This window comes from Triturus cristatus, chromosome 3_1 (assembly GCF_964204655.1).
Source record: "Triturus cristatus chromosome 3_1, aTriCri1.1, whole genome shotgun sequence".
NCBI lineage: Eukaryota > Metazoa > Chordata > Amphibia > Caudata > Salamandridae > Triturus > Triturus cristatus.
Genome location: NC_140583.1, coordinates 545,709,142 through 545,732,843, shown reverse-complemented (window position 1 = coordinate 545,732,843; position 23,702 = coordinate 545,709,142). Strand labels below are relative to the sequence as shown.

Genomic DNA, 23,702 nt, shown 5'->3' with positions numbered 1-23,702 from the left:
AGAATGCCATGACGAAATACCACCAACTCATCAGAACCGCCAAAAGGTAGTTTATCCACAACAAAATCCTCGCCAACTCCAGCAACACCAAGGAACTCTTCAGCGTCATCTAAGAATTCACCAAATCCCCCAATGAAGCCACGGACATCACCCCCACCCAGGTCCTCTGCGACAAGCTCGGATTCTACTTCCACCTGAAGATCAAAAACCTCTATGACAACTTCATTGACCATACACTGGACCCAACAACCATGCTGCCAGCCAGCAATGATACCCCACCCATCATGTTCTCCTGGGCACCGATCACTACCGAAGACACCAGCTCGACCATGAGAGGCATCCACCTTTGGGTCCCACAGATCTCTGCTCACCTCACATCTACCACAGAGCCACCAACACCATGGCACCTGAATTACGACACACCGCCAACTCCACCTTCGAGACCGGCACCTTCCCCGATGACTGGAAATGTGAGGAAGTCAGAGCCCTGCTCAAGAAGCCCTCAGCGGATCCGACGGACCTCAAGAACTACCGCCCCGTCTCGCTCCCCCCCTTCGCAGTGAAAGTCGCAGAGTAGACCGTCAATGCATAACTGACATGGTTCATCGAGGACAACGCCATCCTCGACCCTTCTCAATCCGGGTTCAGCAGCAACCACAGCACTGAGACTGCCCTACTTGCCACCAGAAACGACATCCGCACCCTCCTTGACCAAGGACACCCCACAGCCCTGATCCTTCTCAACCTATCACCAGCTTTCAACACCATCTCCCACCACACACTCGCCGCAAGATTACATGGCGCAGGCATACAAGGAACAGCCCTCAACTGGATCATTTCTCACCGGCTCACCGCCCTCGGCAGTCCCCCCGCCTCCACGGACCACACCAGAAATATCTGCATAATACTCGACTCCTCCCTCTCCATGAACCAACAGGTCAACGCCGTCACCTCCAGCTGTTTCAACACACTCCGCATCCTCTGTAAGACTTTCACATGAATCCCCCCGACTCAAGGAAGACAGTCACCCACGCACTCATCACCAGCAGACTAGACTTCAGAAACGCCCTCTACGCCGGCATAAACAAGTCTCTACTCCACAAGCTCCAGGCGCTGATGCCAGACTCATCCTTGGGATCCCTCAACACGAGCACATCAGCTACCACCTACGGAATCTCCACTGGCTACCCGTTGAGAAGAGAATCACTTTCAAGATACTCACCCACGCCTACAAAAGCCTACACAACACCGGACCCCAATACCTAAATGACAGAATTACCTTCCACGTACCCAAAAGGAATCTCCGATCCGCCAACCTCCCCCTCACTGAAACCCCACGCATCCACAGAGTCAATAGGAGGAACAGCCTTATCCCACATCACGGCCAAGACCTTGAACGAGTTACTGATCAATAGGTGATGGGCCCCCTTCCTGAACACCTTCAAGAAATCACTCAAAACCTGGCTCTTCGGTTAAACAGTACTGCTGACCCCCCTAGCCCCCCCCCCCCCAGCGCCTTCAGACTTTCACGGGTGAGTAGCGTGCTTACAATTCCCTGATCGATTGATTGATACTGATCTAAGCCTTGTGGACATAAAATGCTCTCTAATATCCATGCTATAGGGATTTAATAACCCCCAAGTGATGCCCCTCAGGCCCTTTATGCTTGTTTTGGCTTGGTGAGCTGAAATCAAGCTTTTGGGCTCTTTGTGACCACGTACGGGCCCATTAACACTGAGATGTCACTGCTTGCACCACGATTCAGCATAATGCACCATCAGTACAACTTTTTGCACTACAGCATTGAGCACCAACGTGTAGCTCCAGCAATGCCCGCCCGTGACGCCAGGCCTGCTCTTCACACTGCACTGGTAGCCTCCTGTGACACTCTGCCTGCTCTTCACAGCCCCTTCCAATGAGAATAGGACACTTGACAGGGACTTTGAGAAGATAAAGTTGAGTGGGACTAACCTGGCAACTGTAGCTGACCCGCGTTCCATTGCGGTCTGCCTGAAAGAATTACTTTTACCCGGTCAAGCAAGGCCAGACTGCGTTTTTTTTTTTTAAGCTATTTTAACCTAAAAACTTTTAAAATTCAACCGATTTGATTTTTGTTGTTTTGGTCCAGTTTTATTTATTTTATTTTACTCTATTTTTAACTTGTATGTGATCCTTTGTGTGTGATGTTTTTCACTTGATTACTGTTTGAAGTTTTGCAAAAAACACTTTGCACATTGCCTCTTAGTTAAGCCTGACTGCCCTGTGCAAAGCTACCAGAGGGTTAAGCACAGGTTAATTTTGGGTTGGTTTGTGCCGTACCCTGACAAGGCTTGTGCTTGCTGCTTGACCATGGCTCACACTCCAGTCAACTAACAACCCCATTTTCACGGCATGAATATATTGCTGAATAATATTTCAGAATGATCTGATGGCTTGGTTTGCAGTCATGAATTGTTTAATGTTTTAACAGTTTGAAAATTGTTTTTCCTAATATTCCACAATGTTCACATTGTTTAATATTTGTTTCAAGTGCTTTAGTTACATTGATACATGTACGGCAAATAGTCTGCTATCTTTCATAAGTAGGAAAGAGTGAATTAAGGCTAATAGATTGATTGTTGATTTTCATAACACTAAACAAATGGAAAGGAGTATTTCAGCTGCTGTTGGACTTGACTCTTTTTTGCAGGGTTATCCCCAAATGTTTTGCTTCTTCCTCCTATTTTTTCCTGACCTGTGGTTGTTGGCTATAGGACTCAGGGCACTCTACCACTGCTAATCAGTACTAAAGTGCATATGCTCTCTGTTTAAATTGTTGTTACAATTGGTTCTCCCTGATTGGCATATTTGATTTACTGGTAAGTCCCCAGTACAGTGCAATGAAGTGTGCCAGTGCCTGTAAACCAAATGCTGCTAGTGGGCAAGCAGAACTGATTGTGTCACCCACATGAGTAGCTCTGAAAATGTAACTCAGACCTGCCACCGCAGGGTCTGTGCGCAGTTGCTAGCTGCCATGTCAACTTGGCAAGTGCACCCACTTACCAGGCCCTAACCTTCCCTTTTCTGACATGTAAGGCACCCCTATGGTAGGCCCAAGGTACCCTCCCTGTGCAGGGTGCAGTGTATGTGAAAGGACATGTACAGGTATGTGTGACATGTCCTGATAGTGAAATACTGCCAGTTTAGTTTTTCACCATTGAAAGGTTATCTTGCCCTGCAGGATAGAATGGGAGTTTATTTATAACATCTTATAAATATAACTTCCCATTGGGACACAATAGAGAAATAAAGTTTAGGCTCTCTGAACTCAGAATTTAATAACTCCTCTTTTAGTAAAGATGTTTTTTAAATTGTGTGTTTAAAAAGGCCACTTTTAAAAAATAGGCATTTTCTTGTTTTACCATTCTGTGTGCCTCTGCCTGTTTGTGTATTGACTGTCTGGTTTTAGAGTGACGGGCTGGAGAGGTGCATTCTCTCAGACAGCCGCCGGGGGGTGTTGATGTGTGTCCTGCCTTTCCTGAATGAGTCAGGGCTGGGCTGAATAGACCTGGGCTGCATTTAGAGTAGTGGGAAGAGATTTCCTTGCGCCTGAATAAGGCCTATCTCCCTTGCACAATGCTGTCTCCACCCCCTGTAGTCATACTTCACCAGTAAGGACAGAACTGGTTTGGACTGGGCTCAGAGACTCTTGGACAAAGAGAACAAAGTCATTTTGGGGTTTACGTATTAGACCTAAAACCCTTGAACTTTAGGCTACTTCTGAAATTGAGAGAAACTTCTGCCAAGGAGAAGAACTGGAGAAACTGAGGAGAAGTACTGCCCCTCTGCTGGGTGTCTGGGGTTGGCCTGCAGCAGCTGTTTCTGCCAAGGAAAGGAGAAGGACTTTTTTGTGTGCTATATCCCCTGCTTGAATAAGTTCCACAGGGCTTGAGTGGAGCTTGCCTCCGGTTTTGAAGTATCATGGACACTAAGACTTCACCCCCAGCTCTCCTGAACCTCTTGCTGGGAATTCTGACCTGCCAAGAAGTACCTGTGACTGTGTGGGGCCTCTGGAGGTTGTTCATACTGTTGGGAGCTGGCAAAGCAACCCAAATACAAGAAAATCAATGCATTGCTCTTATTGCAGCAATTTTTTCAACACAACGGTGCAAAAAGAATCTCCACGCATCGCCACGCCACAGCTGGAATCGATTCACTGCCTGTCGCCGCTGCAAGAACTGATGCATCGGGCGGTAATGGCTGAAGAAACCAATGCAGTGCCGCTCAACACCGCACCATTGATCACCGACTCACCCCGGATTTCCATGCACCATACCTGTGCAGCAAGTTTTCCCGACACATCACCTGTGGAATGGATCTGAGTCGCCTCAGAATTGACACATTGCTTTACCCTACAGACCAGATTGGAAGCACCGCTCTCCAGAATGCAGCAGAACTGTCGCATGACATCCTCAAGGTCTCAGGAAACAATGCACTATTTGTTTTTCGATGCCTCCCATTGCTGCCGCTGTTTGGCCTTGTGAATTTTGTCACTACAACAGGTACTTTGAGAGAAATCATGAATCCATAGTTTTCTATAGTCCTAGTTGCTTAAAACCTTTTAAAAGTCATTTTAGTAATACTTGTATGTTGGATTTTTGTTGTTTTGGGCTTGTGGGGTGTAGATTAAGATACACTTTTTCTAAACTGGTGTGGTGTCCATTTGTGGTGTTATCACTGTATTTTTGGTGTTTTGAGTACAAATACCTTACACATTGCCTTTGGAATAGACCTGCCTGCTTGTGCCAATCTACCCAGGGGGGTGCGCAGGGGTTATCTAATGTGTGCATCCACCTTACCCTGACTGGAAGCAAGGGTCCCTATAAGGACAATGGTACCTATCTCTGCGAAATAGAGACCCCCATTTCTAACAGCTGCATATAGACGAGGGTTAGAGGAGAGGATCTTTGCTTCCGGGGAGCAGAGAGCAGAGAACAAAGAGGCCATGCAGACGAAAGCTGTCAACACAGTTTCCCTTTCAAAAGCCAAAGGCAGGTAAATCAAGCTGCCAGACAAACCTCTGGTAATATCACAGCTGTTGAATGCTAAGAGAAAAACTGTCTTCATACGGAGCAATAACTTGGTAGGTCCACTATGGTGTGGGAGTGAAAGGAAAGACCACCTAAGAAACTCACACAGGCTTTTTGGGGGGACATAGAGCAGTTTAGTTAGAGGCCTGGAGGAGGCATTGTAGAACAAATGCTTTAAAACTCTAAAATACAGTTACAACGTTGCAGGTTTTCCTAGCTTTCTGTTTAGTAGCTGCTATTTTTGTCTCATTCAGAGTATTTTAATAGTCCCAACTATACCCATTGTATGCACTATAATTGGATTTTGATTTTAATAAAAGTCATAAAAGTATGATCTCGGTGTGGATTCTTCAGTGTGACTTGTCTTGTGAAAGAAGGTTTGGAACCTACTAAAAACAAGTACTATTTTGAGTCTCACAGTTCTGATTACTTCCCAGAAAGTATCATACTCATGTTATACTTAGGTGATTTGTGGGTTACAGTTCTCTGGCTTTTCTAGGGCTCTAGTTGGTAATTTGACTATGTCTGGACTTCCAGAAGGTCTAGAGATCCCAGAGCTTGGGCAATACTTTGAAAAAGTTTCAGAAAGCCTTTCAAAGGGACACAAAAAGCGGAAGAACTCCTGAATCTCAAAAGGGCCTTGGTGACCCAAGAAGTCTGGACACTGCAAGAGATCCAGCTGGAGAAATACCTGGTATTCAGAAGTCTGACTTATAGACCCATGGTCTGCAGGACAGACTAGGAAGAATGTTTTCAAAACACGGTCACTTAGTCATTTTTCTCCATTGCTGGAACACTGGGACAAGGTGCTGAGGACTGACCAAGGATGTAGTCTCCAAAGCAGTCAAGAAAGATATTCTCAACCCATTCACAGCTTTTTGCTGCACTGAAAGCTGGTTTAGTGGGACCATATAGAGAATATATCTAGCCTTTTGGAACCCTGCCCATCTATGACTTCCAGCCTTGCTCAGCTGGTGTGTTTCCCAAGGGGTTGACTCCTTAGCAGGCAAGAAAGCCAGTCTTAACCGATTCTAAGCATTTTGTTGAAATACATGCTGGTTCAGTAGGACCTCACAGAGAATGTATCCAGCCTTGTGGAGCCCTGCCTAGCCATGACATTCAGCATAGCCCCAATGGCAGATTTTATTTCCCCAAAAGTGACTACGTCCGCAGTTAAACCTTAAACCAGGCTAGGCAGCAAATGCATAAAACCAGCAAAGTGACCTCAGTGGCTTTAAAATCCATGTTTATCCTGCTCTGAGTTTGTGTTAAAACCAACAGCTTTAATGGCAGCTTGACTCCCAAATGTAAAATGTTTACGGAGGCAACGTGCCTGGTGTATCTAACCTCTTCTCATCACAGATGCCCTAAAACCTTGCCAAGGACCCCATCAATCACGAGTATAGACTTTCAATTGCCCCTTTAGTTATTCTTGATTATTTTTGCCTTTAAACATTGATATCTCCAGCTCCCCTAGCCTATTTTAATGACCTTGGTGTAGTTTTGCTTATTGAACTGTTCTCTCTGTTTATATACTAATTTGGGACTTTTTGTGTTTTTTGGTACAGCGACATTTCTGGTACAGCTTGAATTTTAATTTAATGGGCTCTTCTCTGGAGATGACCTGCTACTTGTGCCATGCCTGGGCGGTGGAGAGGTTGTTCAAAGACATTCTCTCAGATTTGTGTTTTGTCCTAACCAGCCTAGTTTTATTACAGTTACCCCTCACAGATTAATAACCCCATTCCTGACACCGTTTTGTTGCACTTTCATATATCTAACTTATTGGTTGTCTAGTTATGGGGGGACAGAGAGTCACTAAAGGTGGTGAGATTGTCAGTAAAAGGAGGCATAGGTAGGTGCCTGTCACATTGAATGTGTAGATGATACAGCTGGTTTTGAAGATGGTGTGGGCTGGCAATGGGAGCCAGTGCAATTTCATCTTGGTTGAGGTGATGTGGTGATATTTCTACAGACTCATGATGTATGATGCATTTAAAGGGGATAGTGAAGAACTGGTGAGGCCACGGAACAAGGTATTGCCACCATCCAGATGCAAAGGTATGAAAGCTTGAACAAGAGTTCAGTACTCTCTTTATATGAGGATCAGATTCACCTTTTTTAATAGAGAAAACTTGGACAACACTGACTTGCTTGTTATGGCAATTAATTTCTTGAAGGTGAGGCTTGTGTCCAGGGTTAATTGAAGCAACTTGGCATTGAGTGAAGGTTTTAGTTATTATATTTCCAGCTGTACAAGCTTTCAGCTACTTGTTGCTTGTTCTTGAAAAATGGCAGGAATTCTGTTTTGCTGATGTTGAGCTTTAGGATGGTGCTTGACATCCAGGAGGAGTTTCTGGGAATGTTTGATGCACTGGATATCGAGCAGAGGAGACTTGCTCCTATATCTCTATCTCTGCTTTGAACCAGCTAGGCACTTTAAAACCCTTAACAATATTTCAGACAAGCCTATACTAAATGTCGGGCCTGTTCCTCTATGCAGAGTAACCCTCAAACATTCCAGTTTTGCTGAATTTGTTTTTATTGGGTTTAAGACTCAGGACACATCTGGTTCTGGAATGTTCTTCTCTTACTTTCAAAGGCTCCAAGAAGTCTGGGATGACAAAAAACTAGTGTCAGGTTTCTTTGTGTGTGCTGGAGGCATGTCCTTTGACATGTAAGTTGGGCAGAGAACAGCTCTGCCACCAGCCAACCAGGCAGGGTGGCTCATCCTGCCTACACCAAGTCTAATTTGTCTTACTGTCTGGCATGAATACTGATGAATTGCCTGTCTGTGCAGCGACGCCACCAAATCGTCTGCCTTTACCCCTCCTGTTTTCTGAACCCATTCGTGTTGACTTTTAGGTCTCTGTGCACATTACCACTGCTAACCAGTGCAAACATGCTTGTGCTCTCCCTAGAACATTCTAAAATTGGCATACACCTGATTGACAAATGTAATTGAATTGCAAATCCTTAGTATATGGTACTATATGTACCTAGGGCCTGCAAATTGAATGCTACTAGTGAGGCTACAGCACTCATTAAAATGACACTTTCAGACTAGTCTCAGGTCTGCCACTGCAGGCTGTAGTGCAGTTTTAAACTGTATTTTTTACCTGCCAAAAGAAACTTGTTGCCAGGCGTAAACCTTCTTTTGTAGTACATATGTCTCCGCTAAAGGCTCATAGGAAAGTTACTTAAAACGTAGAAACATTTCTGTGCCCCTGCTGTCCTGGGTCACATGACTGTGAATGGGTCTGCTATTGGGGTTTGTGTATTTGTGACAAATTGGGTTATTGGTTCAGGGGAGTGGAACCACAAAAGTCAAACATTTTCCTGTGCTTAACACCCTTGTAGACTGGCACAAAACCTGTTATGCTAAACTTAGAGGCAATCTATAAAGTATTTCTGCAGTACAAAAACCGTAATAAAGTAAAAACACAACAAAAGAAAAACCCCACATCAATTTTAAAAAGTAGTGTCAAATATAATAAATAAAATGTGACCAAAACGACAAAAATTCATTCCGCAAAACCGTAGATATGTATTTTCAAAGACCAGCAGTTCAATTGAGACATTTAAGCATCACAGCAGTTCTTCTGGCAGAGCTGTGGGGGGTAATCAGTCCTTTGTGTGGGGACATGACACAGCCTATTCAAGTGAAGGATTAGCCCCTCCATTCAATCCTGCCCAGGCAAGGCCATCAAAATGCAGATGTATGTAGATGGTCACTCAGACACATCTATCCTTCCTGTTTTGTGGCTCTGTAGAGGGAATGCACCCAGCCATCACCTGTATTGGAGACAGGCTGCAAAGCACAGTTATAAGCACAGAAAAATGTCCACTTTAATATGAAACATCAAAAAATGACTCCTCTCTGATCAGGAATTACAGCTTAAAAGTGTATTAAGGAATTCCCAATGCTAGCCAATGAGAGGAGTAGGCCTCACAGTAGTGAAATATGAATTAGGCTGTGTGTCACTATCAGGACATGCAAAACATACCAGTACATATCCTACCTTTCATTTACACAGCACCCTGCCCTTAGAGCTAACTAGGGCCTACCTTAGAAGATGCGTATGTGTAATAACAGGGTAGTCGCAAGCTTGGCAAGGAGTTTTAAATGCCAAGTCAAAATGAATGGCAGTAAACTGCACATACAGGCCCTGCAGTGGCAGGCTTGAGACAGGTTTGAAAGGCTAAGTCTATGGGTGGCACAATCAGTGCTGCAGGACTACTACTAGCATTGAATTTCCAGGCCTTACACCTGTTTGGCATATTCAAGTAAATTGAATATGCCAAACAGGTGTAAGCCAATTATACCATGTTGAGAGGAGAGAGCACATGCACTTTAGCACTGGTTAGCAGTGGTAAAGTGCACAGTCCTAAAGCCAACAAAAAGGTCAGAAAAAGAGGACGAGGGAGGCAAAATGTTCAGAGAGGGCCATTTTCCAACATTAACGATGTAAAAGTGTGTCATTTTAAGTAAGGCAGAAACTCTAGCTTTGTCAAAAGGACAGACACCAAAATATAAAAGCAGGTCGATTGGTTTATCAGGCGGTGAATACATCAACATATGTAAAGCAAACCTATTCACGCTTTGTCAAATAGTCACCACAATAATTAATCAAAAACTATAAATCAGTGCATTCGTTATTAAAAATGCTTTGCAATGCTTACTATCAGTCACCAAAACATCTAAAATAAAGTATTTTTTATTAATAAAAAACGTCTTTTTGATCTTTTATTTGACACTTATAGAAGGCACAAAATCCAGCTATGGGACCAACCATAAGTGTCCTTACACTCCAGCGGAAGAGCCTACAGCTCAAACTCGAAGTGCTTTAACAATGATGAAAATCTCTCCTGGGATGACCCAGAAAGATCATAGTTTTTTGTTTCATGGGGGCTGCTCTGCTCCCTGCAGCCTCCTACAACCATTGGATATTTGAAAAAAGTGGTTGGTTATGCCCCTGTCAACTCCGTCGGGGCACCACAATCAACAAAAAATAAATATAAAAAGCCCTTGCATGACGTTATAGGGGGGCTCCCTGGCAGAAGCAATGAATATGAAATGAGCAGCTATTCCGCACTTCATATTTCTGCCCTTGTATTTTATTTTTAAAATATTTTTTTGCAGGTGCTCCGGTCCATCTCAGGGCACCATAATAAATATATGTAACACTGGTCTGAAAGAGGCGGTAAACAGCCCCACCCGGCTGCCCAACCAGCACCCTTTGTGGGTGCGGTGCTGGGCATTTCTTTTTTATTGGTGTGTCCCCTGGTCCCACCCGGGGCAGGCAAAACTTCAATTGCTTCGGGGGATGTGGGGGAAACCCCAAGGCCCAACATCTAACATCCATCATGGGTTCTGGCGGGAGCCATCAACATTAAATATGCTCCTGTCATGGGAGCAGCCTTCATTTATACTCCTGCAGCGTGAGCACATTCACTGTTCCTGCCCGTGCTCTTGTAGACATAGATTACTGCTCCGGATCGGGGGGGGGAGGTGTGGGGGAGGGTGGAGGGGTCATTCTGCTCCTGCCCTAGGCGGAAGTAATCAAACCTGCCTCGGCCCCGGGTGATTAGGGATTCTGCCTCAGGATTCCATTGCAACACTCTTAAGAGAGAATCTACAACATTTGGTATCAGAACAAGACAACTAATAATTTAAGTAATGATTTAACACACTCTGTTTTTCAACAGAGGCTTTGGGTACAGGCTTAAATGAACTATGCTAATGTCTAATGTGTTAGGCTCGGAGGCTGGCAGCAGTTTGCACGTAAATGGTTTTAAACATAACAATAAACATTTCTCTAACTATAATGTCAAGAAATGGGATGTCCTATGTTCCCTTAGCATGTATTACTGGTTGATTTATAGCAATACGTGTCTGGATTGCAAACAGCCCATTACTATCTAGAATTATTATCAATACATTACTCTCTCAACTTTTTTTATGACTTGTTTTTACCAGCTCCCCAAGACATACATACAGGATTTCAGCTCAAATTATGAGCAGACTATTCTCATACGGATATGATTGTTCTCTTTTAAAAATTTCAGAGGATAGTTAAAATAGTATATAGTTATTTACCTATAGTCAAAACATGCATGACCCAAATTAAAAGATCTAAGGAATCATTTATGAATGAATAAATTCCTAATGCATGTTTCAACTTTTGCATGAATTAATTTTTTTTGCTAATTCATGAACATTTCATTTTTACTCATGTATATTGTATATGATTCATGGGCACTGGGGTATGGTTTTCATGTGCATTTTTTCTTGGGATCTTCGTTCTTCATATTAGTTTTGCGTTGTGTGAGCATAAGTGGTGTACAGAAGCTTAGCACTGGGAATAGTAACAAGTTCAGTTATAAATGTAACTTTTGTTAATAATTCGTACACATTTCATGCATTCTTGATATATAAAATCGATTGCATTTGCCTGAATAATATATCATTTTATATATATAAAATAATATGTTTATTTCCATGTTCTTAAACAACGTGACTTTCCTGATTAGCTGTTTTCATACATCGAGCTTTTCGTGCTGGTTCACTACCAATCAAATAAACTTTGAGAAGCCATTCACCTTCTTTAAGAATCTTTTATAATGACTAAACTTAGACTCCATTGTTTTTCAAGGACAATCCAGACTGGTCCCTTCTGATAATCTTACATCTTTCGCACAGATAAAAATGTGATGTTTTAGTGTTTAGGTGCCACGTCACCTTTTTCAACTTCTAACGTGTCTTTCCTCTTTTTGAAATATTCATTTCCGCAATAAAAACACGCTTGTGGTGGCAACAAGCATGGCAGTTTGTTTGCAATATGATGTGGCTGGCATCACTGTGATTATATGAAATTTGAGTTTTGATTGAGGCGGCGGTGAAGACCCTTCTCATACAACAACCACAATCCCTGTAAGGGTGAACCACAAATGTCACCACATTAGCCTGCACTTAATCCTCTAGTAGCTTGGCACAAAATAAGTCAGGCTTAACTTAGAGCCACTGTGTTACGTATTTATGCATCACAGAAACAACAATAAAGTGAAAACAACAGAAGAGAAATCCCAAACCAATGTAATTAATTAATTGCCACCAAAATTAATTCAATCCAATTGTGTAATAGAAGTCATGAGTGTGCACATTTTTAAGTGCAAAATAGCTCCTAAAAGATCAAAGCGTCATCTGTGGATATTTGGTCATGCAAGACTGGGGCAAAGTCAAAAGATAAAGCTGACTGTGATGAAACCCAGTCCGGCTACAAAAAGTGGATTGGACCCAGTCTCGGCTTACCTTCTGACTTTGAAGAAGCTTTGAAGAAAAGTTCCTGAGAAGTTAAAGGTCAGTGGGGTAAGGCAACCAGTGGTGTATGAAGAGGAGGCGGCAATGTTGGAGAGCCACTGGATGGAGTTGTAGTGAAAATTTCTACATTCAGACTTTTGTCACCTTTTTGTCCCCAGAGGAACGAAGCTGCAGACTGCTGCAGACAGAGCTTCATGAGTCAAGATACACTTCCTGAGAGGTCCCGCTGAACAGGATTTTCTGCTGTGAAGAAAAATGAGCTGGAGCTACCTACCTCAAAGTCAGGCTAAGTCCTAAGCTTAAGGTTTTTGCTGTTTGGGCTGCTTTAGCAGCACTTTTAAGGGTCCAGGACTGGTTGGTCACCACTTGGAGGGCACGACTCACATCAAGTCGGGTCCAGGTGCATGGTACAAGTTTGTTGGCATTTGTTTGGCCCTGTATCTCATAAATGGAGGCGAGTCAGCTAGTCCTTGGAGTCACTCTGGTAGTCCTGGGATCAAGCAACAAGGCGGGCCTCAAGTAGCAGGGTAATCCACTGAGGGTACAAGGCAGTACTCTGGTAGCAGCGTGGCATTCCTCTGAGGTACAAAGCAAGCCTCAAGCAGCAGGGCAGTCCTCTAAAATACAAGGCAGTCCGCCATTCCAGGAGTGTAACAAAGAGATGTTCTAAGGGTCCAATATTTATACCTGGTGCCATCCTTTGACATGGGAGAAACTTCTAGGATTTCCCCATATCTGATTCTGGAAATGTCTTTCTATCCTCTGCCCATGCTCTGGTTGGTTTAGGGTGACAAACGGCTTGTGCCTTGTTCCTTTGTGAGTGTGCTGGAAGCAGCCCTTTGAAATGAAAGTGGAGCAGGCAGCTCTACCCCAACCATGCTGGCAGAATTGCTATTTCTACCAACAACAAGTCCCCCTTTGTCTAACTGTCTGGGAGGAATACATAAATGCAAACCTGCAGCTATATATAATCATGTGACCAGTAGGACACAAGCTCAAGGCAACAGATGGTTAGGACAAGAAAATGTCAGCTTTCCAAAATATTTTTTTTTCATAATTTGTGATTTAAAATCTGATGTTATCTCCAAAGAAGATTCACAATTACAATTCTTTTGAGACCAACCATGATATGGGGCGTGCTTTAAGGGGCTACTTAAGTGGGTGGTACAATAAGTGCTAAAATCCAACTAGTAGCATTTACTTTACCAGTCCTGGGTAAATGGTATACCACGTTACTAGGGACTTATAAGTAAATCAAATATTCCAATCCTGTGTAAGCCAATGTTACAATGATTTAGGGAGTGAGCGCAATCACTTTAGCATTGGTTAGCAGCTGCAAAGTGCACAAAAACACCAGCAAAACATGTATTCAGACAACTAAGAGTGGAGAAGGCATCGATTTTCGGGGAAGACCACGCGAAGGCTGACAGGTCTACCAGAAGGAAACCTGAGAATGCATTCATATGTTACAAAATGACAAAGGAGATTTCATAATTGAAAATGAGATATAGCTCCTGCTACATTTTGTGGAATGTGTCTGCAAACCTAAGAAGGTTAATCAATAAATATTGGTACAGCGCACCACTATTACCCCTAAGGGTATCTGGACACTGAGGATGCTGTGTCTCAGTCGAAAAAGACAGGTCTTGAGTTTCTTTCTGAAGTCAGCCAGGAAGGTGGCTGTTTAGAGGTGGAGGAGCACCTGAAATAGAAGGAGCGACCCCCGCTGTGGCTGTAACAGATGCGGGGTGTGTGAACACAGGTGAGCGATGCAGAGCACATGTTTCTTGAGGGCTGGTGGAAATTCAGGCCATGGATAATGTATGATGGTGGTTTCATCATGTAGGACTCTGTAGGTATCCATGGGGATCTTCAACTGGCATCTCTTCTGGATGGGAGGCCAGTGGAGATTTCTGAGGTGAAGGGTGATGCATTTCCATTTGGGGAGGTCCAATATGAGTCTGGCTGTGGTGTTCTGTATGGTCTGAAGTCTTTTGAGGAGCTGGGTGGATACTCCAGTGTAGAGGGCATTGCTGTAATCAAGTTGTGGCTGGTGCGTTGGCAGTTTTTCTGGTAATGATGGGGATCCATTTGAAGAGTCTGTGGAGCATGTGGAGAGTGTGGAAGCAGGAGGAGGCGACTTCATTGTCTTGCCATTTTACAGTGAGTTGGCTGTTGAGGAAGATGCCGAGGTGGCACGCATGGTCTTTTAGTGTGGGAGTAGGTCCGAGTTCTGCCACCCACCAGCTGTGGTCCCATACGGGGGTGTTATTCCAGAAGATCAGAACTCTGTTTTGTCAGAGTTGAGTTTGAGGCAGATGTCTCATCAATTTTGAAACATTGGTCATGGCGTTGCAGAAGTTGGTTTTGGTGTTGGAGAGCTCCTTGGTGAGTGTGAGGATTAGTTGAGTGTGATCAGTGTAGGAAATTATGTTGAGCCTGTGGGATCTGATGATGCCAGTGAGAGGGATCCTGGAGATGTTGAACAGAGTGGGGCTGAGGAATGATCTTGGGGTACCCGGCAAAGGATGTTTCTGGGTGCGGAGCTGAAGGGAGACAGTCAGATGCTCTGTGTTCATTCTGAGAGGAAGGAAGCGATCCACTTGAGGGCATTGTTCTATATGTCGACGCTGCAAAGTCTGTCAATGAGGGTGTGGTGGGAGACCATATCAAACACCACAATGACGTTAAGGAGGATCAAGGCCAAGGCTGTGTAGTCTGTCAGTATATAGCATAGAGACTTTCTACAGAGGCAACCTCTGCTCCTCTGGGTATACATACCCTTTTTGAAGCTGCTGGTTATGCATATTTTGAACAGTTCTATATCCTAAAATGTTATTGTCCCGCAACATACCTTCAAAGGCTTTTCCAGTATCCTGAATTGAAATTATGTTAAACTTGCTGTTTTTGGCATATTAGCCATTGAATTGGGCCGGATATCAGTATTGAACAAAGCACATCTGGTTGATCAGCAAAGCAGCATATTCCCATTACGTATGTTAGGCAATATGGGCTATAGATATGAAAACATTGGCTCTTTCTTTCATAGACATACATAGGTGTATGCACCCATTCACTTACTTGTTCTATAATATAATTATATTTAACAGGATACATTTAGATTAAGATTAAAGCAAAATAGAAATGTATCTAGTTCAACATATGCCACTGTATAATCTTGCACATGACTACTTATGGTGCAGCACTTTTAAAAGAATATGCAAGAGAGAGCTCATTGGTTTCACCACAGAAGAACTGAACAGAAAAGGAAGCCAGAAGATAAAAAAGATGTTTAATCAAATTAAGACACTAATTCTATTTTAATTTCTTTGATTGGGAAATGACACAAACGCAATCAGAATTTGCTTACCGCAGTGCACAATGTCCATCTCCTGCAATGGAATGGTATGACCTTCTAGGGTCATGCATGTAAGATCTTGGTTGTCCAAATGAGCTTCACCCTTTTCCTGTCCAATCTGTATCCAACGAATATCACAACTGCAGTTAAAGTAGTTCTTTTCTATTACCCTGTATAAAGAGGTAGACATAAACAAATGAAGCATGATGGCTTTGTAAAAATGAATAGGTTATAAATAATTATCATTGCCAATTGCCGTTTATCAACAAGATGGTGTTAAACATTTCCATATTAATGGCATGCCATTAAAACACCAGTGCTCCTGGGACATTAACAGAACATACATAATCCATGTAATTAGCTTTTGAATGAGAATACAAATGTGTGTGTAAATACTCGGAAAGGGAGGTGTACATTGGGAGTTGGCTGCCTATTGGCTGTTGACCACTTGCCGGAAGTTGAATGCAGGGCCTGCCCAGAGGCACACCCCATGCTGTGCACAGCCAAAGGCCATGCGCTGCTGGGATTTGAGAACAGGGCCTGGCTGGAGGCCTGCAGTCAAGCCTAACCGGTGCATTGCCCATGGCCGTGTGCTGAGGTGGAGTTTGATTGCCCAAACCCTGCTATGCATGGCTTTTGGGTTGATTTGGCTGAATGTAATCAAAAAGGCTGAGGCATTCACTGAAAAAGAGGTTCAAGTGACATTATTTATAGGTTTGGTAACAGGATCTTTTCTAGTGTTAAAAAAAAGCCAAAACCCTCGACATTCACAGAAAAAAAAGGTTAAAGTGACTTTATGATTAAGTGTTGAAGTACAGCTAGTTTTAAAACTAATGTTTTAAAAACTAAAAAACTGAATTCCACCCTCTGCTCTTCACTGGAGGCTCCCAGACTTCAGGACAAATTCTTAGGACTTTGGACTCGATCCAGCAAAGGCCTTTTGTAGGCTCTATTGCAGATCCAGTTGTAAATGAGAATACAGGAAATGTGCTTTTTTAGATTTTGGTGTCCTTGGAGCCACACAGGAGGGCAGCCCACTGACCATTAGAGTCCCCTTTTTTGTCCTAGGCAGAAGAAGGAGCCGACCTAGTCCTTCAGGGATCCCCTCGGATTACAGCATACCGGGTCCAGTCCTCTTCCAAGCTTTCACGGGTCCAGAAAGTATTTTGAGGAAGGTTCTTTGAGGTACCTCATACATGGGATGCACTATCTAGTGGGTGGGTGTCACTCCTGTTCCCTCCCCAACCTACAAGTTAAATGTTCCATGGGGTAACCCTACCCACTTTTCAGAAGTTCCTGTTTTCCCTTCTGCAAAAAATCCCTCATTGTGCCCCACCCTTAAAATCCAAGATTGGGGAATCCTTTTTCCCTTTTGCAGAGAATTTGTGTCTATCCAGAGGTGTGTCCAAGGTAAGGCCAAGGTAATGAGCAGTTATTTCCGTTGTGTCCTGTGCAAACTAGGTTTGTGGGCAGCCTCCCTCCCACTTGGTTTGGAGTCAACCTGGCTAGTGTGGACCAGGGGCATGAATTAACTTGGCATTTGTATAGTGCAACAAGCACTTCAAGAGGCATCTTAGTGCTAACAATACTGAAACAAAAGAAATAAACCAGTCCCTTCAAAAAATAAACACAAAAAATTGAGTATAGAGCCACGTTTTCGAAGGCTTTCTGAAAGTAGCATGTTTGGAAGCTTGCTTTAGAGTGAGTGAAAAATTGTTCCATGCCTTTGCCCCGAGAGCAGATATAGATCCCCCTCCCAGTTTGGAAACAAGAAGATTATTACTAGGGGTGGGCAGAATATTCCATTCCGGCAGCAGAATTGGCAGAATTTTGGCAACTCCATGTTAATTTTGTAAAGCAGAGATCTGGCGAAATTTCGCAAATTGACATGTGGTGGAATGTTTTCTCATGCGTGGCTCAAGAAAGGAAGGTTGCTGAGCGCAAACGAGATTCGACATCTCCTAATGCGATTTTTGGTCGCTAGGAGGACATCAGCCGAGATTTTTCTATTGCGGGTGGTTAGGGTGGTGGAGATCATCTGCGGTCAGAAGGCTGCCTCTCGAGCAGAAAATCTACTCAAGCAGCAGCCAAATCAACTCCAGTAGATGCACCTTCTGGCACACTGTGTTGTACCATTCGTTCGGATTTTATGTAACTCTATGATATTCTGTGTTAAATTCCACAAGTTCCACCAACCCCTAATTATTACAGGAAGATTTTAACGTTCTTGGTGGCAAGTATGGTACAAAACGATAAAAGAGGAATTTTGGACCAGTTTCATAATAGGCCCTATACACAATAGTTAAAACTTTAAATATAATCCATTTACCAACTGGTCACCAATGAAGTTCCCACAAACCCTCTGTCATGGGTAGTCTAAAGGCGATAGGGATATACATTGCATATTTGTCTGTTTAAACTGCTCCAAAGTAATAGGAAAAAACTCTGTGATAGAGGCTCCTAAAGGACTATTCAATTGAATCCTGGCAGTGAAACCAGAACAGATAGTTGTGATCTTATACTAAAACAAGTTGGCCAGTTTATGACAGACTTCCTGGGATGAATCAAGATCGGGAGAACAGCCTGTAGGCTGCAGAAAATCTTTTGAGATTTGAAAGATTACAAAGCAATCCTTCTTTGCCGCATTAATCTTTGCAACAAAGAACAGCCTCTGTGCTTCTATGTTAGTTTTCTGGTATTTTTTAAGGCTAATTTATAGAGGGCTTTAACTTCGTGAGCGTATGTGGCTCTCCAGGCAAGCTCTAATTTACTACAGCTAAGAAATTCTTGTGAGGGAGAAAACCAAGTGGCAGATCAAGCTCAGTTCTTAACAATAGCAACAATAGTCAGAGGTAATAGCTAGCTCATTGATGATTTCATTGAGCCAGTGATTAAATCTGTCTAAATCATTGTTTACTTCTTCTAATATCAAAGGGAGTTAACTAGAAAGTCACTAAATAATTGCAATGTCCTGGAGTTTTACCCATTGCCAACACATACAGAAAGGCTTGCCTTACTATAGGTCTCACTTCACATGTACCTATAAAAGGATAGGCATCACCTTTGGCCTCTTCAAGTTATTGAAGTTCCTGGGCCCATCCCAATTGTCCTTCCTTCCAGGGGGAAAACACCACAACCCCGCAGCCAGACTAACGTCTCTGCTATATGAGCAGTTTTCGCTCTAAGGGGCCAATTACGATGGTGGTCGGAAAGCCTCCAACCTTCGGTTGGAGTCTTTCTGACCCCCTTCATCGGTTTCAATTCTGACCGGCTGATTATGTATCAGCTGGTCAGAGTTGAAACTGGATGGTTCTTCCGGCTGGCTTCCGACAGGCTCAAGGAGCCAATCGGTAAGTCGGATTCGGATCGTAATGGGATTACGATGCACAGTTTCTGGCATGGTTTCCATGCTGGCCTGTCTGACATGGAAACCATTTTGGAAAGCGTGTTTTGAGGGCCCCAGCAGGGCCCCCTTGTGTTGTGGCCTACAGTTGGGGGCCGAGCGAGCCCCTATGTTGCCCCCCTGTTGATCCCTTGAGGTGCCTGCCACAGGGTGCATGGATGAACAGCACCACCTATTTCCCTATGGGAGCATGTATTACGGCCGGTTTACAACTGTAATGCATGCTCTCATAGGGGAATGTAGGAATGTGACCGAAAAGTGTTTGGTCGCATCTTAATTAGGCGGTCGGAACCACTGACTGGAGGTCAGTCGGTTCCAGGACCAAGACGGTATTGGTAGCATTTAAGTACACCCAACAAAGTAATTTGGGCCCTAGTTTTTTTCGTCTGACTAATCCACGTTAAATAATAGTAGCCTAGGCTACCCGAGGACCTTATTGGCCTCTCCTGTACCCTTGTTCATTATATAATATAAACTACCCCTGGTCAGAATACTGGGGCCCCCTTATTTTTTACTAGATATCCTAGTTTTTAGGAAGGCACTGGTGGGTCAGCTGACCTAGTCTAATGCGAATTATCCTAATTGGGGCTCAAGAAGGAAAAGTATAACTTTCAAAAAGTTACTTGGTGGTTCTTTTACATTTATTATTTACAATCCTGCTTCTATTGATGGAAGATTACTGTTCTCTAGACTGCGTTCTAGACTTATTTTGCTTTTGTGAACCACAGTACACTCCCAATAGGTCTCTGGCACAAATCTGAGATGTTCCTGCCCAAAGTATACAATCAGTACACCACTATCAAATGGTGCTCAATAGTGTTAACCTGCGCCAACCTTTTTCTTCGTACCTCCCTGCTAAATATCTTAATAGTTTATGTTTTACAGCTTATCTATCTGCTTCATTTCGTTCAATGTATAGTTGACAATTTAACCCTTAACCCTTAAAAATGGCTTCAATGCCTCTGACTTTGAGAGTGGCAGAGAAAAGACTGTGGCAAGTGTAACACATTTTATCATTCTAAACCCAGTACCCTAGTACTTGGAGACAAGTCTGTTCTCCACTTACTTTCTTGGGCAGGTATGTATTAAATATAAGAATTATTAAGCTGCCCTCTGCAAAATGCTCCAATCTTATTTGCAGGAATTTGAGTTTTAGCACAGACAATTCCAAGTTATTTCAGTCTATAGAGAAATAAACGAATTACATTCTTGAAAATCACACCTGAATAACAATGAGAGACATATGGAATGCAGGCACTTTATCGAAGTCCACCATCCCATAAGTGGGATGAAGTCAATAGGAAACCTGAATCTTAAGATGTGTGTTGTGGATGGAACAATAACAAATGTGACATAATTGGGCATCATTCTTGTGACAGTATCCCTTGATAAATTGTTGAATATGGTATATGTAGTATCCACATGGCTATTGCCAGACACACATTATCTTATTCTACACATATTGTAATGATAACATTTTTAGTTGAAATCTGTGCACTAGAAATTCTTCATATACAGCTGCTCATGGAGCAGTGATAGCCTTAACCATTTCACTAGATGTATGTTACTGTCTTTTTCATTTCAATGACAGACAGGGCCGGACTGGGAACAGAAACCACCCCCCACCCTTAGCGGCCTAACGGGGAAACGCCCAGTGCCCCCTATGGCCAGTCCGGCTCTGATGACAGACTGTGTGAGTTTTCAAATAAAATCTACATATGAGTAAATCTCATGTGTCTCTGCTGGACGATTAGCATTGAGTAACCTAAATAGTGAGGCACTCAGTATTTCACCTTGTACACCTGAAGTCACTAGTACCTGTTTCCTGATAGTTGTTCTGGGTCTTTGAGCTGAAAACTGCTGTTGGTGGGTTAGCATCACTGGAAGATATGTGGCTTGAGGGACTCTAAGTAAGGTTGCAGGTGATGCTGTTATGGTTGATGTGACTGTGGGTGTGTTGTTATTGTGGCTGATATTAGTGTTTGGACTGTTGAATCAATGTCCTGCTCTTCAGTCTGCAGTTCACCAATGTCCTCAATGTTTACACCTCTGATTAGGAAGAACAGGAAAATTATAGGAGGTCACAGGAACCCAGCAACCTGCAAGAAGGCTTTTTTTTCTCCAGATGTGGCCAGTTGCAACACGAAGAGGAGTGCACCCTGCTGAAGTAAGTTCTGTCCCATAAGTGTTGTCCCTGAAGTCCCAATAGTATTAGTGGTGTCCAGAAGGACTTATTCTGAGGTCTTAGAAAAATTTGAAGTTCCAAACTTCCCACCCTAGTCAATTTGTCCAGGGCACGAACCTTGCATGAAAATCAGGTTGGTTTTGCTGAGAGCATTTTATCGCCTGAAAATTCATTTTAGCAGACCTTTGCGGTAGCCTAACTGACTTCAATGCAGCCATCTCAGATACAGCCAGCTCTCTTGACTTGCTAGTGGAATTCGAGCTCCAAATACGGCTGAAGGCAGAAAACTTGCTTAGGCGACAGCACCAAAAGGTGAGAGGAATTCCTTGGGTGCAATATCTGACCTTTCCTTCTATGAGCTTTTCCCGTCCAAACCACCTGCTTCGGTGGTGTAGCTGTGCATTGTCCAATGGCTATGCAGACTTGTGAAACTCTACTGGGATACAGCCAGAATACTTGTCCCGCAGGAGGATTTTGACTTCCATTTCAGAGACAAAGTCAGGAGGAAAATCTTTGACCAGGAAAAACCTGCGGAGCTCCATCCCGGTCAGCTTGTAATTGCGCCTAGGGTCTCTGTCACCCTCGAACAGTGATATCGATGTCAAATATGAGGTTCCTTTGTACCAGGTAGTTTTTTTTGGGGGTATTTTTGACTTCTGACCTTGTTTCTTCAATTGGATTGCAATATTGTTGGAAAGGTAATTTGTTTGAATAAACGTATGCAGGGACTCATACAATGATATAGCAGCCCCTTTATTTTATGCAGTCTCTAAAATTGCTCAGCATTTCATCATATAATATGGAAATGAGAAATAGAGGACACAGTATTGACAGGGAAATAGTTGCAGGCGAGGGCTGAGCTTGAGCTCTACGGTAGAGCAAAATGTATCAATGTATGTGGCAGTGTTTCAATTATATCGCTGTACTGTACCTAAATCGAAAATATGCTGCGATTCAGTCTTTTTGTTTTTAATGCGCTATTGATGTCCTCTTTCTCTTTTGAAATCAGATTGTTTTGTCTATGATATATCTATTTCTGCACCACCTCATTCTCAGTATATTTGCTCGCGTACTTTTCGCAGTATGCCCATTGTATGCAGAAGAGTTTTGAAGAGACCATCGTGTGGTTCTTGATATTGAATGACATCGATACTACGAGGCCTTCTTCTGCCGCAGCCAGTCAGAGCAGGGAGCACGACTAGGACTCTCCACCATCACCTTTTAGACTCTTGCATTTGTTTCCTGACCTATAAAAGAGGAGAATTTCAAAATTAAGCAATTATTTATTCTCTTCTGAAATGTTTCTCGGTCTTTATAACGCTCCTTTACTATTTTCACAAAGAAGCTTTTATGAGGCCCGATGCTCTTCTTTTTAACTCTCAATATGAAAAGGGCAATATTTTCCCGCCCCCCCCCCCTCTTCTCACCGAGCCTGTGTAGTTAGGGTGCAAAGGGGAACCAGCGAAGCGAGGCTTGCCCTCGCCCTTTCGATATTAACGAGCGGCAGGCGTCCCACGTCCTGTAATTTTTCGAGCAAATCACTGCACCACCCGTGCCTGAATGTGTATTGTAAATCCTGTGCTCCAATACCTCGGGGCGAGTTTGCGCTATATAAATATGCAACATTTTATAAATAGTTTGGGCAATTGTACAGGCTTAAGGGTGAGTTTGTATGCCCTGCACTTCTCTCACCTTGAGGAGGGACCCTGTTATTTCGCTTGGTGTTTGATTTGACCCTATGCTTGGGTCGCGCAGAGTCAGAGTGTCATAAGTTGGCAAAACTTTGACCTGCGTTTTGGAAGCTAAGCAGAGGGGGTTTGTTTGACGGCGCAGTGGAGAGGTTTTCGTAGGTGAAGCAGACAGAGCAGTTTGCTCATTTGACTTGGCTGCGCAAGGCTGAATAGAATAGTTTTTTCCCTAATTTATATTGGGTATTGGGACTTGGCTCATCGTTTTGTTGGCCTACATGGAGGGATTACGGTGTTTTCGGTATTAATTAATCGTTTCAACGTTGGCTTGCCACGTCTTGTCCAATCGTGTGTTTTGGCCATGTTTGGTGAGTTGCCCGAGTAGAGAGATTAGGCATTTTAGTTTATGGTTGTTCTGTGGCTTTGGCCATCTAGCAACGTTGTCGGTTAAACTATTCCTACTGTGATTTGAAAACAGACATGTGCGCCGGGTGTTTCGCACGCATACACACTGTCGTCTTTGTGACGCGCTGAGACTTTCCTTTCAGGTGTTTGTTTCCATGGGTCACAGGGAGCTGCTGTGGGATGCCTTGCAGCAGAGTCATGGCATGAGCCACTAGTGGCTCCATCTTCACTTTTGCAACCGTGGAAGTGTCAAAAGGTTCACAGATCCTTATG

At 43.4% G+C, this 23,702-nt stretch overlaps 1 protein-coding gene across 4 annotated transcripts in view; it reads right to left on the bottom strand.

Annotated features, from left to right (window-relative positions):
* The window catches only part of NTRK3 (neurotrophic receptor tyrosine kinase 3), a 1,591,631-nt gene that overhangs the window by 812,291 nt on the left and 755,638 nt on the right, over positions 1 to 23,702 (bottom strand). For all 4 annotated transcript variants that reach the window (XM_085644469.1, XM_085644471.1, XM_085644470.1 and 1 more), the window contains one exon: positions 15,761 to 15,918. In XM_085644469.1, the coding sequence (XP_085500595.1) occupies positions 15,761 to 15,918 (158 nt within the window). The remainder of the gene's footprint in view (positions 1 to 15,760; positions 15,919 to 23,702) is intronic.